Genomic DNA, 14,215 nt, shown 5'->3' on the forward strand with positions numbered 1-14,215 from the left:
AAAGGAAGTGATTTGTTTAATTTTTTTTATTATACAATGGGATTGGTTTGTTCATATATGTGAGGGACTATATAAAGGATATAATTTTATTCTAGGTCATCTGATGATGTCTTTTTGAGGAGAGATGAAAACACTGGTGCTACAAGTGCGCTTGTGTTTATGCAGTTTGTGGTTTGTGCATTAAAACCTTTTTTTTAAACAAACCTTGTATTTTCCATTTTCTGAAGGACCTACAAGGTGGAATTCACTACCTGGATCCCAGCAAAGAAGAAACTAAGAATCCCTGAAAGAAAATGAAGTAGAAAAGGTGAAGAGAAAACACTGACTGGGAAGAATCCTGCAGCTGTTCAGCAAAAAGCAGTTCAAGCAACATGGCTTCCAGTAATGTAGAGGAAAAAAATAAATCAAATGTGCTTACAGCTGATTAAAATAAAACAGAATATATCAACTCAACAAAAGACTAGAAAAATGGAAGAAGCTTTAAACATGTAAGCTGTAAAAATCCGAGTTCAGAATAAAGAGAACGCTGAGTATGAGACTGAAGAAGAAATGTTTCAAAAAATGGTAGAATAGAATATGTAGGTAAAACTTCAGATTTTCTGCTAAACCAGAAAAAAAAATAAATGGAACAAACTATATTAATTTTATGAAGGCAAAAGTAAGCAACCGGACTGGTATTCCACAGCTGAATTATGTTAATTGACAGGGCACACCATGCGTATGCTCCAAACCTGGCCATGAGAAAGCATCCAAGACCTGTATTAGTAAAGATGCAATCCTTCCAGCAGGACTAGTCAATCCTGGCAAAAAGGCAAAGTATTTAAAATCTGTAGACAGCAGTGTGTGGAAAATGATTATTCACTGTATACCAGGCAGAAGAGAAACACATTTATTCCAGCAATCATGGAATGTCAAGAGTTAGGTGTGAGGTCAAGCTGTTGTAATCAGCTGTCTTCAGAACATTTTATGCAGAACAGGCTAAGTGGGGAAATGCAAAAGTTTGTCCAACCATAAGTGAGCCGTAAAACAGAAGGAAACTCTGTTTCACATTCTTCTGATGGTAAGGCTCTTAGAGAGACCTTGCCAGTAAAACCTTTTCCAATATTCCAAAGAAAAATGTTTTATAGACAGAAAAAAAGCACAGGAGTTGACTAGAAGAATCAGGAGTACTTTGGACTGGAAACAGAGTCTGGGGTTGGGAGATGGAGATGAACAGGAAGACCAGCAATACTGAAATTAGTGAATGAATATGAGACTATAAAGTATCAATGACATTTGTGAAATATGGTTTTACAAGAAAAAGTGGCTGAGAAAGTTTAGATTTTTCTTGACTTGTTAAACTTTTTGGGGGACTGAGAGGTATATACCCCACTTCATGTCATTAATGTTTGGAAGGACACTTAACAGAATAGAGGAATAGGAAGGAAAAGTAACTTTAAGTAAAACAGTTTTTTCTCAACAGTATTTATATAAAATATTTTTTATATAAATTGTATATGATATAGTAAAATATTTCCGTGATTGTAATAAAGATACTGAAGTTTCTTGTCTGTCTTGTACTTTTAAGAAATGTAGGCATTACGGTGTAAAAAGAGAGGAAAGGCTGGAGAAAAGAGCATTTAAATCAGTAGGTTGTTTGTGGGTTGTTGGGGATGGGATATAAAAATGCACTGATTCTATTATATGTAAAATTGAAATGTTTTCTTTTACTTTTGCATAGATAAATATCTGGATTAATGCCCTTGACTTAATCTAATGACAAGTTTTTTTTTGTGAATTTAAGTGGATTTTAAAAAATGAAAGACCACATTGTAATACAGTTTTCTAAAAGTGAAGGCAATAAATTGAGAGGTATAGAAGTTGTTTACAGAGAGAAATGTAAAATTAAAAGATACAGGGGCAAGCAGTTCAGTAAAAATGAAATTTTGAATTATTGGAAGTGAATAAGAGATGGCAGTTTTTTTTTTTGGTAACTAAATACTTAAATGAATATACTGAAGCAGTGTATAATTTAGTTTTACTATACAGCTAAAAATGTATGTTTTCTGAAAACATACAAGTTTTTCACATCTGGGAGTGTAATAAAGATAAAAGAAGATAATAACAGACCACAATTTGTGTAAATAGGAGCAGAGGCTGTAATTTGCATCTTTCATGGATAACTTTCATTTTAGGTTAGGTTTTGCCCATGTATATAGCTGTCAATTTGGGATTGTTCCTGCCAGGAGGGTTAACCTTTATTTGAAGATGTACATATTTGTGTGTGTTTCTTTTAAGTTAATATGTTTTTTTTTTGTTTGTTTTGTATGAGGGTTTCTGTCAACACAAAAAGTCTTGTAAAATGGGACATAGGTTCAAATATAGATGACAAGAAACAACTCCCTTGCCGGTAGCCCCTTATTATCAAAAATCTACCATATCACTCTTTTTTTTCTCCTTTTGTCACTGTTGGAGCTCCTTTAGTAATTAAAGTACTCCCCTTTTCCTTTGTCCCTGATATGCTGTTGAGTGTCCTTCCTGGAATCCTTTCTTTATCAAATTCACATGTTCATTTCTTTCCAAATGTATCTCATGTAGCATTGGTATTTGCACTCTACATTTCCTTAACGTAATTCAGTACTCTTTCCTTTTTGTCTATATCTGTGATGCCATTCACATTTCAAAATATGTTTAGTGTTGCCATTAGGATAAGTTATTATTTCAACCTATTGTGTATGACAACTGTTTTAAACCCAGGCATCCTGCCTCCCCATTCTCTGATTACTGTAATTTACCTTAGCTGTACTCCTGGGTGACTTTGAACTATAATTCCAAGTAATTTTAAGACACTAGATAAATCACTGTAGTGTAACTGCATGTTTAGTGACATGGATATTGCTCCAGCTATAAGTAGACTATGGAGAATTTGTAAGAGGCTGTTCACTTATTGCATTAGGGAGAGTGTGGGCTTCCTACACCCTTTCTTTTGCCCCATGCCTTTCTGTGCAGCTATTCAGATATTCTGTTGCTAATGGCTTATGTACTTGGCAAATGGGTAGCTCATTTGGTGAGGGGGTACCTTGTGTTTACCATTGCGGTACCTTGTGTTTACCATTGCTTCCCCCCATTGACAGTTTGTTTTTGTGCTTCCTAGGTATTGACTTTTGGCATGCATTTTGATCAGTTGAATAGAGTGCATTGATTGCTGCCACCTAAACCTTCTTGCACTGTGGTGGATGGGACTACTACTAAGACGATATAGTCTGTGGATCAACCCCCAGGATCAGTCTTAGTATTAATCTTTTGTCCTCTGTGTTCTTGGGAGTATGGTGGGAGTGTTCTTTGTGCCTCCTGCTTATGTCCTATTGCATGTCACTTTTTACCCTTTTTATTTCTTCAGACAGGTCTGGTGGGGTAAGAATATTCCCTGCTCTTTCCTTCCCTTTGAAGGTTTTACCCTGGCAGGTGTAGCCTTTCTTTTTTGGCAGACCATGGCACTACTTATTTGGGGAACTTGCCCCAGTCCTACCCTGTCTTTGGTGGGGAGAGTGCAAGTGGGAATATGTGTTCATCCCATAGGGGATGCTGTTCACAATCATGAATGGTGTCCTCTTCTGGTTTACTTGGCTATTATTCTTGAGACATATTCCTTTGGATGTACTCTCTTATGTATATTGATGGATTTTATCCAATTTCTTTGGTAGGTCATCAGGCTAGTGTTTTGCAGGCAGTCCGAATAGCATCTAGAGGCAATCTTGTGTGGTTTCCTGATGGTTTGTGTTTGTCTTCATCTAGCTCTGTTGGCGTTTACACTCTAAGGGCATTTGCCTGGCAGCTTCCAACCATCTGTCACCTCTAATGGACAGATTATAGAGTGTATTTCTTAGGCCTGTTTTCTTTGTTGAATGCTGTGGCTAGGACTGGTAAATTTGTTAGGGGGTGGAGAATTTATTCTTTGTACACTTCAGTAGTCTAGGATCAGGATTGCCCTCAGTGTAGCATGGCCTTTTGAAGAAGCCATGTTCCTTGTACATGTTGATTAGTATTCCTAATGGGACTGTGAATCTGTAGGTACGTGCTCTGTCAGCTTATGTCTTAGTTGTTTTCCAGGATAACATCCCTGAGGATCCCCCTTGATGGGGTACAGTGAGAGCAGGAGAGATGGCCCTCCTCTTGTTCTGGAGGTACTTTTTGTTGAAATATTTAACATGAAGCATTCCGTGTGTATGGTTAGCTTTACTCCTTATTTGGCTTCCCTCTTCAACCTTTCTGTGTGTGACTAATAAACACATTTTGTATGGCAAGTCCTCATCCAAGCTTGTACAGCCATCTCACTTACGTTGTTTTTCCTACTGACTGGTCCTGGTCAACATGTCTCACAATGTAGCGCCCAGAGCCATATATGAAGTAATGCAGTTCTTCTGTACAACACTTGTAAAACGGCATTATTCTGGTCTGTCATGGGCCTGGCATGCTCGATGAAGCAGTAACAAAATGATTTAGATTATATTTGCATAGCCTTGCTGTTGACAGACTACTGTAAAACTTGTAAAATCTTTCATGTCAGCAACAAGTAGCTCAAGCATTTTACAGCTGTTACCCGGCTAAACATTGTAAACAGTCTTCTTTTCAGTAATGTAAATCGTTATTTTTTTTCTGTCTTTCCTATGCTATTTTCCATGCTTTTGTTGAAAGGAGACCTCATCCAAAATGAATTGTATCCTTTAGTGTTCTGGATCCCAAGTGTTCCAAAAGTACTATTTTCCAATTCATTAGGCACACATGACCAAGTGTATTGGAAGCAGACTAGGCATTTTTGTTGAAAGATTTTTGCATTGCACATATGTGACTTCTTTTCTGTTAACATACCCCAGTTTCTTTCTGAATTATGTGCTGTAATCACACCACTTGTGCATAGAGCTGTTTTATAATGAGGTTGCAGGAAGGAAGTGAAGAGTGGGCGATCACAAGTGTACTTAAGGGCACTTATGTCAGTCTCAGCTGCTTTTTTCACCAATTACGGCACAGTGGAAAGTTTTTGATAAGTTGTGCTTAGTGTAATTTTCGTGCAGAGCATTTTGTGAAATTGTTACAGCCAAGCATTATTTTATAACTGGAGCAAATTGTTTTGACCTTTTCATAACTGAAACAAAACTCTCTTTTTCAGTTATCAAGTAATAGTAGTACTGTTAATCGTCAAAGGCTGCTATTATTCGGTGTTCCCGCATCAGCTGATATATATCCTATTCTATGTATTTTTGTTCCTTGATAGCTTTCAAACCTTTTCATGACCTGTATTATTTTCCTTTACTGCAGATCTAATAATGCAAAAGAGAAAAACAGAAGAAAGACTTCTAATCAGAAAGCCAAAGAAGAATATGAAAATATCCAAGTTAAACGAGCCCAGAAGAGAAAGGTAAATGTGAATAGGGGCAGTATTTTCTGCCTTCCAGGTTATAGCTTTAATTTCCACAAAGCAGTATATTAAATTAGTCAGTGACACATACCAAAATTGGTTTCCTTCTATATCCTAAACACATGCCATTAGGTGAACTTGTGATTCTGAATTGCACGTGTGTCTGCGTGTGTGCGTGTGTGCGTGTGTGTGTGTGTGTGTGTGTGTGTGTGTGTGTGTGCTCTTATGCGTATGTGCATGCTTGTGTCTGTTCACTTTGAAGTTTAATTTGTCTTTTTTGTTTAAGGACAATAGTAACATGAATGTCATGGAATAGAATGCTGAAAAGAAACTGCACATTGTTAATCCTCCTCTAACTAATGTTATAGATATTTTAAAGAGATTTTTTGAGAGAGAGAGAGTAGATTTTGAGAAAAAAACATGTAAGAGGGCTGCACCGTTTGGGTTTATCTAATGATAAAGCCTTAAGAATCATGAAAGCAGATAAAGATGGGGGTTTAATGTATATATGGGGATATGCAATTCAAATGGAAAATTTGTTAGCTGATCTGTTTTATAAAAATATGAACATCTGTTTGTGGGTATTTATGTTCCAAAGGTCTTAAAAGATTCTTTGGACCCCTGCATTGAGATCTGTTTTCTTGTCAGCTAGATCCAAGACAGAATCTTGGGCAGTCCGTATAGAGAACAAGTTAAAGGATGCTGTGAAATATATGAAATCTTTTGTTTTTCATTCAACTACTGTTTCAGGAGTCTTAAAAATGTTAGATGGAAAATGGCAGATGTTTCATTGCATATGATAGTGAAAGTCTATATACAGTGATTCTGCATCAAATACATTTTCTGTGGTTCTCGGAATATTTGATGTTATGTGATCCTATCTCGCCTACATTCTGACTGATGGGTTCGGAGCCGATCCCTCGGCTCCGACTCGGCACGCTTATGCCAAAGAGCGAAGTCTCTTATTGGCTGAGCTTACTATATCCCAGGATGCACCACTACCAGTCCCCCAGATCTCGTTTGCCGCTTTCCTGCGAAGACGTGGTCTCGAGCTGGCTGGGCTGAGTAGTTATTTTAACTAACTTTTTCTGTCAGTTTTTTGCTGTTTCTTGTCTCAAAAGCTGTTTTAACGGCTAATGCATTGTGTGTGTTTGGATTGTTGAAGACTTGTTGTGTGATTGGGTTGAGTTTGATTTCGGCCCCCCTTCATCTAGGGCCTTCCCGGTCAGTCAACCCTTCTAAAACCTTACCATAATGTCTCAGACTCCTAGGCCTTCGGGCTTTAAAAAATGTACAAAATGTAGTTTCAAAATGTCTATCACAGACGATCACTCGCTCTGTGTGTATTGTTTGGGTGCAAAACACTTACAGGAGTCATGCAGCGTATGTCACGCTTTTTCCTCAAGGGTCCTCCAGGAGAGGAAAAATAAATTGATTCTTAAGGGGTTAATTAAACCTTCCTTTGAAGAAGCCTTGGCATCCTCTCCTTCTCCGGCTAAAAAGAAAAGGGCGTCGGTTCCGACCAGTCCGTCGGATCCGACCGCCAAGAGACATAGGCAGGCCTCTCCTTGGGCTCGAAGGACATCGGAGCCGAGGTCGGAACGGTCTGCCTCGATGCCACCAGTATCGACTCCTCTAGCTTCGGAGCCGATGGCTGGGGCATCGAGGCGGGTCAACTTGGTCGGCTGCACTGGTCTCGGAGCGGAAAAGGGTCCCCCGCTCAGACACTTCCTCCTGGGCGCCGAAGTCCACCTCGGCACCGATGGAATCTGGTGTGTGTATTCCTTCGGCCGATAGTCATCGAGTCACCTCGGAGCCGGTCCCCTAGTCCCTTGGGGCCGTTGGAGAGGCCGTCTCGAACCCGTTCTGTTTCCTCTCGGTCTCGAGGATGTCAGATTCTGATATAGACAGGGTGCTCCAAAGACTGTTCCAGTCCCCAGTCTTCCAAAAATTTGTTTCGGTTCCGACCCAGTTGGCTTGAGCCGATGACCTTGGCCCACCCATTGCCATTCCTCCTCCGACTGCTTGGCTCCGTCAGAGCAGGTGCTGTTGGAGCGGTGGAGATCTTAGGGTCGGCTCCGACCCTTACTCAACCAGCCTTCGGGTCCGAGTTTGGCCGGACTTCTTCGCTGGACCCGGGGGTGATGTTTGGGACCTATGCTTTGGGTTCGAGCCTCCCCTCGGTGCTTCGGCTGCGGACTTCCGTCTGCTATCATGGCTCCAGGGACGGACACTCCCAGGATTCTGGGGTCCGGCTTTCAGAGCCATGAGGAGTGCCTTGGCCAAGTCCTCTTGACCATCTCTCCGGCTTTACCGGCACCTTCCTGGGCGTGGAGACTGGGTCTTTGGCAGTTCCCTGTCCGTAGTCAGCGGAGCCCTGGGGCCTGAGGTTACCCCAGTGGGGTTCCCCTCCTCCTGAGGGTTCTTGGAGTTGTCTTCGGAGGAACCCCCAAGGAAGAGATCGTGCAAGAGGAAGCACGTGGACTCCCCCGAGTCTATTACATCAGACACTGATCTTGATGATGCAGAGGGGTCCCCAGTCGTCCTCGGATGATGTCTCATTTGCAGACATCTTAGAGATCCTCAAACAACGAGGTGGCTGGATATCCAAACCCCCCTCTGCTGATGAGTCAGTGCTCCTCAAGGCCTTTGGGGCTCAGCCTCCGCCTCCTGGGTGTCTCCGCCCGACGAGCTTCTGGATTTAGTTTGTCGAGGGCGTGGGAACATCCAGATACCGTGGAACCAGTCCCTTCTCGTCCAAATAAATTTTTGTCTGCTCCCCGAGAAGGAGTTCCTCACTAAAGGCGTGGCTGTAGATGCCATGGTGGTGGCATCTGCTACACAACAGGACGTGGCAGAGGCTGGCGCCCATCCATCCTCCTAATAAGGAATCTAGGAGTATGGACAGGTAATGCGGAAGCGCACCCTGACTTCAGCTGCCTTTACGTTAAGGTCTCTGAATTATTTGGCACATTTACCAGGCTTCAGAGGGATCTGGTCAAGGAGTTGTCAGATTCCCTCTTGGGTAACCTACCTGAGCAGCTAGCCCAGTCGGTTAGCTCTCAGTTGGCTATCCTTGCATCAATTTCTAACTCGTCCATGAGGCTCATTTCCTATGCGGCCGAAGGCGGGTAGAGCGGCAGGCACAGGCGTGGCTCTCTGGAGACAAGCCTGGCTCCGCTTGTGTCAGTTCATGGAGGCCTTCAAGTCTTCCTTCGCCGCCTTTGATGGGTCCTCCTTGTTTGGACCCAAGGTTAAAGACACCCTTACCCGCTGTGAGCAAGAGGGAAAACTTTATCTGCCGTGGTGCCCGTTATTCCACTCCCTTTCGGCCTTACCCCAAGGCTAAAGGAGGGAAAATGTGGTTCCAAATCTCGTAAGTTTTCTCCCAACAGCAGGAAGATTCCCCTTCCAGAGGCAGAGGACGGGAAATTTTTCAGGAGACGCCGTCCCAGAGGCGGCAGAGGGCCCGCAATTCTGGAGACCGCGAGTCCTTTCGTGGCTCTTCAGCCTCCCACACGCCATGAGGGATTGCCCGGCTGTGCTGCTCCGGAGCCAGTCGGGTGTCGCTTTTGCCAAGCACCTAAAAGCCTGGGAGTCAATCACTCAGGACAGATGGGTGCTTCGGATCATTGCCGGAGGTTACACCATCCCATTCACATACTCCCCCACCGTCCAAAAGAATCCCGGACCCACCACCCAGTCAAAGGGAAATGGCAGCCGCAGAAGCTTTAAAGCTGCTAGAAAAGGAGTCATCCAACCGTCCCCACAGACCAGATCGGATCAGGAAATTACTCCAGGTTCTTTTAGTGCCAAAAGACAGGGGACCTGAGACCAATACTGATCTCAGCAGACTGAACCAATCCGTCACGAAATCCAAATTCGAATGGTCACGTTACAATCCATTCTCCCATTGTTGGAGAAGGATGTTTGGATGTGCTCCATAGACCTCAAGGGCGCTTATTATCACATACCGATACATCAGGCGCCCAGGAGGTATCTGCGCTTCAGCCTGGGAGTCAGTCATTACCAATTTTGCGCCTGCCCTTTGGTCTCACCACAGCCCCAGGGTGTTCACCAAGTGTTTGGCAGTAGTGACGGCTCACCTGAGAAGTCTTGGATTCCAAGTGTTTCCCTATCTGGACGACTGGCTCCTGACTGCCACCACCAGGCATCTACTAATGGACAACCTCAAAGCCACCATCTCCTGGGTATTACCCTGGGGATTACATTCAATTGGTCAAAGTCTGTCTTGCTGCCCTCTCAACGCATAAAGTTCATAGGAGCAGAGATAGACTCAAGATTGATGCGTCTTTCTTCCTGCCGAAAGGATCCAAACTTTACAGGGCCAAGTTCAAGCTCTGATCTCGAGATCCAAAGCCCCAGCCAGGATGGTTCTACAAGTTTTAGGCTCAATGTCTGCCACGGTTCTTCTAGTTCCTCTGGCAAGATTGCACATGGGGATTCTTCAGTGGCTATTGTCAACTCAATGGTCCTTTCAGGATCTTCCCTCAATCATCACATCATGATTACGGAAATATGCAAAGGGACCTTCGCTGGTGGCTTCAGACATCCAATTTGGATCAAGGAAACCCTTTGTTCTTCCCTCTCCAGTGGTTACCCTGACGACAGATGCCTCCCAGATAGGGTGGGGGCATTGTCTGGGCAGGCTAGTTCAGGGCTCCTGGCTTCCAGAAGCTCTTCTCCACATCAACGTGTTGGAGATGAGGGCTGTACTTCTATCCCTACAGGCCTTACACAAGTTTCTTCCTCAGGGCCTCATCGCCATCCACACAGACAACATGTCGGTGGTCTGGTATCTGAACAAACAAGGAGGGACCAGATCGTACCCTTTGCAGAGAGGCCATGAGAGTGTGGGAATGGGCTGTAGCTACCAACCGCTTCTTGGTAGCACCCACATCCCGGAAAGTCAAATATATTGGCAGACAAATTGAGCAGGACAATTCTCTCTCCTCACGAGTGGTCTCTAAACCACACAGTAGCAGCTCAGGTTTTCAGGAGATGGGGGACGCCGTGCTGCGACCTATTTGCAACTCCACTAAACACCAAGTGCCAAAGGTTCTTCTCCTTGATCCCACATCAGGGAGTACCAGCTATGGATGCTCTAGCACAACCTTGGCCAACAGGGCTACTTTATGCCTTTCCTCCAATTCCACTTCTCCCCAAGGTTATTCAAAAAGCTTCTCAATTGGGGTCCTCAATGATACTGATTGCCCCATACTGGCCTCGTCAGGTATGGTTTCCTTACCTGAAGAAGCATGCGGTGGACGATCCGTGGACTTTAGACCTAATTCCGGACTTGCTAATCCATCAGTCGGGACATCGGCATCAGTCCCTTCAATCTTTGAAATTGACAGCTTGGCTCCTCCACTTCCGACTTTAGTTAGAAGGCACACACTAGACCCGGAAGTTGTTCACATTTTATCTTGACCCACAAACCCACCACTAACAAATTGTACCTCAGTAAGTGCAAGAGGTTTGCTATCTGGGCTCAGCTCAAGGGCTTAGACCCTATCACTGCTCCTGTCCCAGAGGTTTTGAAATTCTTGACGTCCCTGTTTAATCAAGGATCTTCTGTCTCAACTATTAAAGTCCAACTAGCGGCTATCTCTAAATTCCACGAATCCATGGATCCTCCTTTGATGAGCAGCAGACTATGCAAAACTTTCATTAAAGGTGCGAGCCTATTAAGACCCCCAATTTTTCATCCTGCACCTCCGTGGGATCTTGATTTGGTGCTTCGCGCATTAACATCTCCCCCTTTCGAACCGGCTGCTACATGTGAGTTAAAATATCTGTCTTGGAAAACTGCCTTCTTAGTTGCAATTACTTCTGCAAGAAGAGTTTCAGAGCTTCAAGCCCTGTCTATTAAGCCACCGTACTTGATTTTCCACAAGGATAGAGTATCACTTAGGCCTAATCCATCCTTTGTCCCAAAGGTTTGTTCTAGTTTCTGTCTCCAACAATCTCTAGAGCTACCAGTTTTCTTCCCAAAATTCTCCAATGAAGCAGAATACACTCTCCATAAATTGGATGTTCACAGGCAATTACGCTTCTATTTAGACAGGACTCAGCAACCCGTAAGTCAGACCAGTTGTTTGTGTCCTTCTCAGATAATAAATTGGGCCAAACCATCACAAAAGCTACTATCTCCAAATGGATCAGAGATTGCATAACTCAGGCTTATTCTTCTTGAATAAGCAACTTACAACATCTATCAAAGCTCATTCTACCAGAGCTATGGCTACTTCTATAGCTTTTCATTCCAAGCTCGCTATATCGGAAATTTGTGCTGCGGCTACTTGGTCCAATCCACTTTCATTTCCCACTACAAATTGGATGTGGCATCTAAAGGGCGAGCTTCATTTGGTTCCACGGTACTCAGGAGTGTTTTCCAGTGAGCCACCCAGGATACAGGTGCTAGGACGCTGTCCCATCAGTCAGAATAAGGCGAGATAGGATCACATAACATCTTTTAGTTATGTACTCACCATAACTTCAGATGTTTGGGATCCATCTACTTCATTCTACCCTCCTTCCCCTGCCTTGGAGATCAGAAGAGATTGAACGGTTTTGAGTTCTACTGTTTTATCTTGTTTCATCTGGCGATGTTATATAAGCAGTGCGTGCAGTGTGCATGTATGCGGACAAACTAGATCTGGGGGACTGGTAGTGGTGCATCCTGGGATATAGTAAGCTCAGCCAATAAGAGACTTCGCTCTTTGGCATAAGCGTGCCGAGTCGAGCCGAGGATCGGCTCCGAACCCATCAGTCAGAATGTAGGCGAGATGGATCCCAAACATCTGAAGTTATGGTGAGTACATAACTAAAAGTTATACTTTTTCTGGACCGAGAATTTCTTATGAGAGTTTGTGAACTTGATTGTGAATCACAAGGTGTGGGTATAGATGTGGCTGTGTCCCACATACCAAAATTGGTTTCCTTCTATATCCTAAACACATGCCATTAGGTGAACTTGTGATTCTGAATTGCACGCGTGTGTGCGTGTGTGCGTGTGTGCGTGTGTGTGTGTGTGTGTGTGTGTGTGTGTGTGTGTGTGTGTGTGTGTGTGTGTGCTCTTATGCGTATGTGCATGCTTGTGTCTGTTCACTTTGAAGTTTAATTTGTCTTTTTTGTTTAAGGACAATAGTAACATGAATGTCATGGAATAGAATGCTGAAAAGAAACTGCACATTGTTAATCCTCCTCTAACTAATGTTATAGATATTTTAAAGAGATTTTTTGAGAGAGAGAGGGGAGATTTTGAGAAAAAAACATGTAAGAGGGCTGCACCGTTTGGGTTTATCTAATGATAAAGCCTTAAGAATCATGAAAGCAGATAAAGATGGGGGTTTAATGTATATATGGGGATATGCAATTCAAATGGAAAATTTGTTAGCTGATCTGTTTTATAAAAATATGAACATCTGTTTGTGGGTATTTATGTTCAAAAGGTCTTAAAAGATTCTTTGGACCCCTGCATTGAGATCTGTTTTCTTGTCAGCTAGATCCAAGACAGAATCTTGGGCAGTCCGTATAGAGAACAAGTTAAAGGATGCTGTGAAATATATGAAATCTTTTGTTTTTCATTCAACTACTGTTTCAGGAGTCTTAAAAATGTTAGATGGAAAATGGCAGATGTTTCATTGCATATGATAGTGAAAGTCTATATACAGTGATTCTGCATCAAATACATTTTCTGTGGTTCTCGGAATATTTGTTATACTTTTTCTGGACCGAGAATTTCTTATGAGAGTTTGTGAACTTGATTGTGAATCACAAGGTGTGGGTATAGATGTGGCTGTGTCCCCAAGTTGTGCAAGTATAGTATTGGCAGAATGGGGATGACCTTATCATTCACAGTTGTGCTTTTAGGGATCTTCTTAAAGCATATTTGAGTTTTTGTTAATGGTCTTTTATTTGCAAGGACTGGTAATGTTTAAACCATTTGATGATTTAAACATGGAAAATTTCACAAGCCTCTTAAAATTTGAAGTAAATTACATTAAGGTTAGTGTTGCTTTCTTAAATACTTTGATCTCCAGACATCTTTAAAGATATGTTATTAGTACTTGTATCTTTAAGGAAAAGGTAGTGAGTAACTCATATTTGGCCCTTCAAAGTTTGCATCTTACTACTTTAAAGTTAATGTTGTTAAGAAGAAGTTTGTCAGGACCAAACAAAACAAATTTTTAACTTCTAAAATCTTTGAGTTGAATCTTATACTGTATTAGTTAATGAGAAGATGGAGACTGTAAAATGGGCATGTATAGGATTAACAATAACTGAAAAATTTGATTGACACGACTAGGCATTTCCTGTGGAAAGCCAGTGTTTATTAATAACATCAGATTTACATTCAATAATATTTTTGAAAGGAAGGGACCTTTAACTTTGAAGATGTTAAAAGGAACCTGTAGTTCTAATGGTTGAAAGCAATGCAAGTTTATAGCAAATAACCTATCCTTTTATGGTTATAATACTCAGTTGAGTCATGGGACACCAAAAAATAATTTCAGTTGTAAATCAGAATTTGTTTGTGGCAGAATTCTCCAGTTGTGAAGCATTTTATGTTGGTCAAACCACATGGAAATGAAATAGACTATATAAACACCATTGCACTTTATTGAAAGATAAAGACAAGCATGGACTTTTTAAGCACATTTTAGTTTGTACAAATTTCAGAAGGTTTTTATTTTTTGTTTTGGAGTTTTGAGGAGCTGGGCAGGTATTCTGGATTTCAGCAACTACATTTGGCAGTTGATTTTCATTGTCTTGGTCTCGCAGCCTAGAGCTGAT

At 42.2% G+C, this 14,215-nt stretch overlaps 1 protein-coding gene across 1 annotated transcript in view; it reads left to right on the forward strand.

The window, feature by feature from the left end:
- CCDC59 (coiled-coil domain containing 59) overlaps positions 1-14,215 on the forward strand; it is a 115,436-nt gene that overhangs the window by 71,444 nt on the left and 29,777 nt on the right. Inside the window, exon 3 of the mRNA XM_044088438.1 lies at positions 5,296-5,395. Coding sequence (XP_043944373.1) covers positions 5,296-5,395 — 100 coding nt within the window. The remainder of the gene's footprint in view (positions 1-5,295; positions 5,396-14,215) is intronic.

This window comes from Protopterus annectens, chromosome 11.part0, assembly GCF_019279795.1.
Source record: "Protopterus annectens isolate FY-2018-M chromosome 11.part0, PAN1.0, whole genome shotgun sequence".
In the NCBI taxonomy this organism is placed as follows: Eukaryota; Metazoa; Chordata; order Ceratodontiformes; family Protopteridae; genus Protopterus; species Protopterus annectens.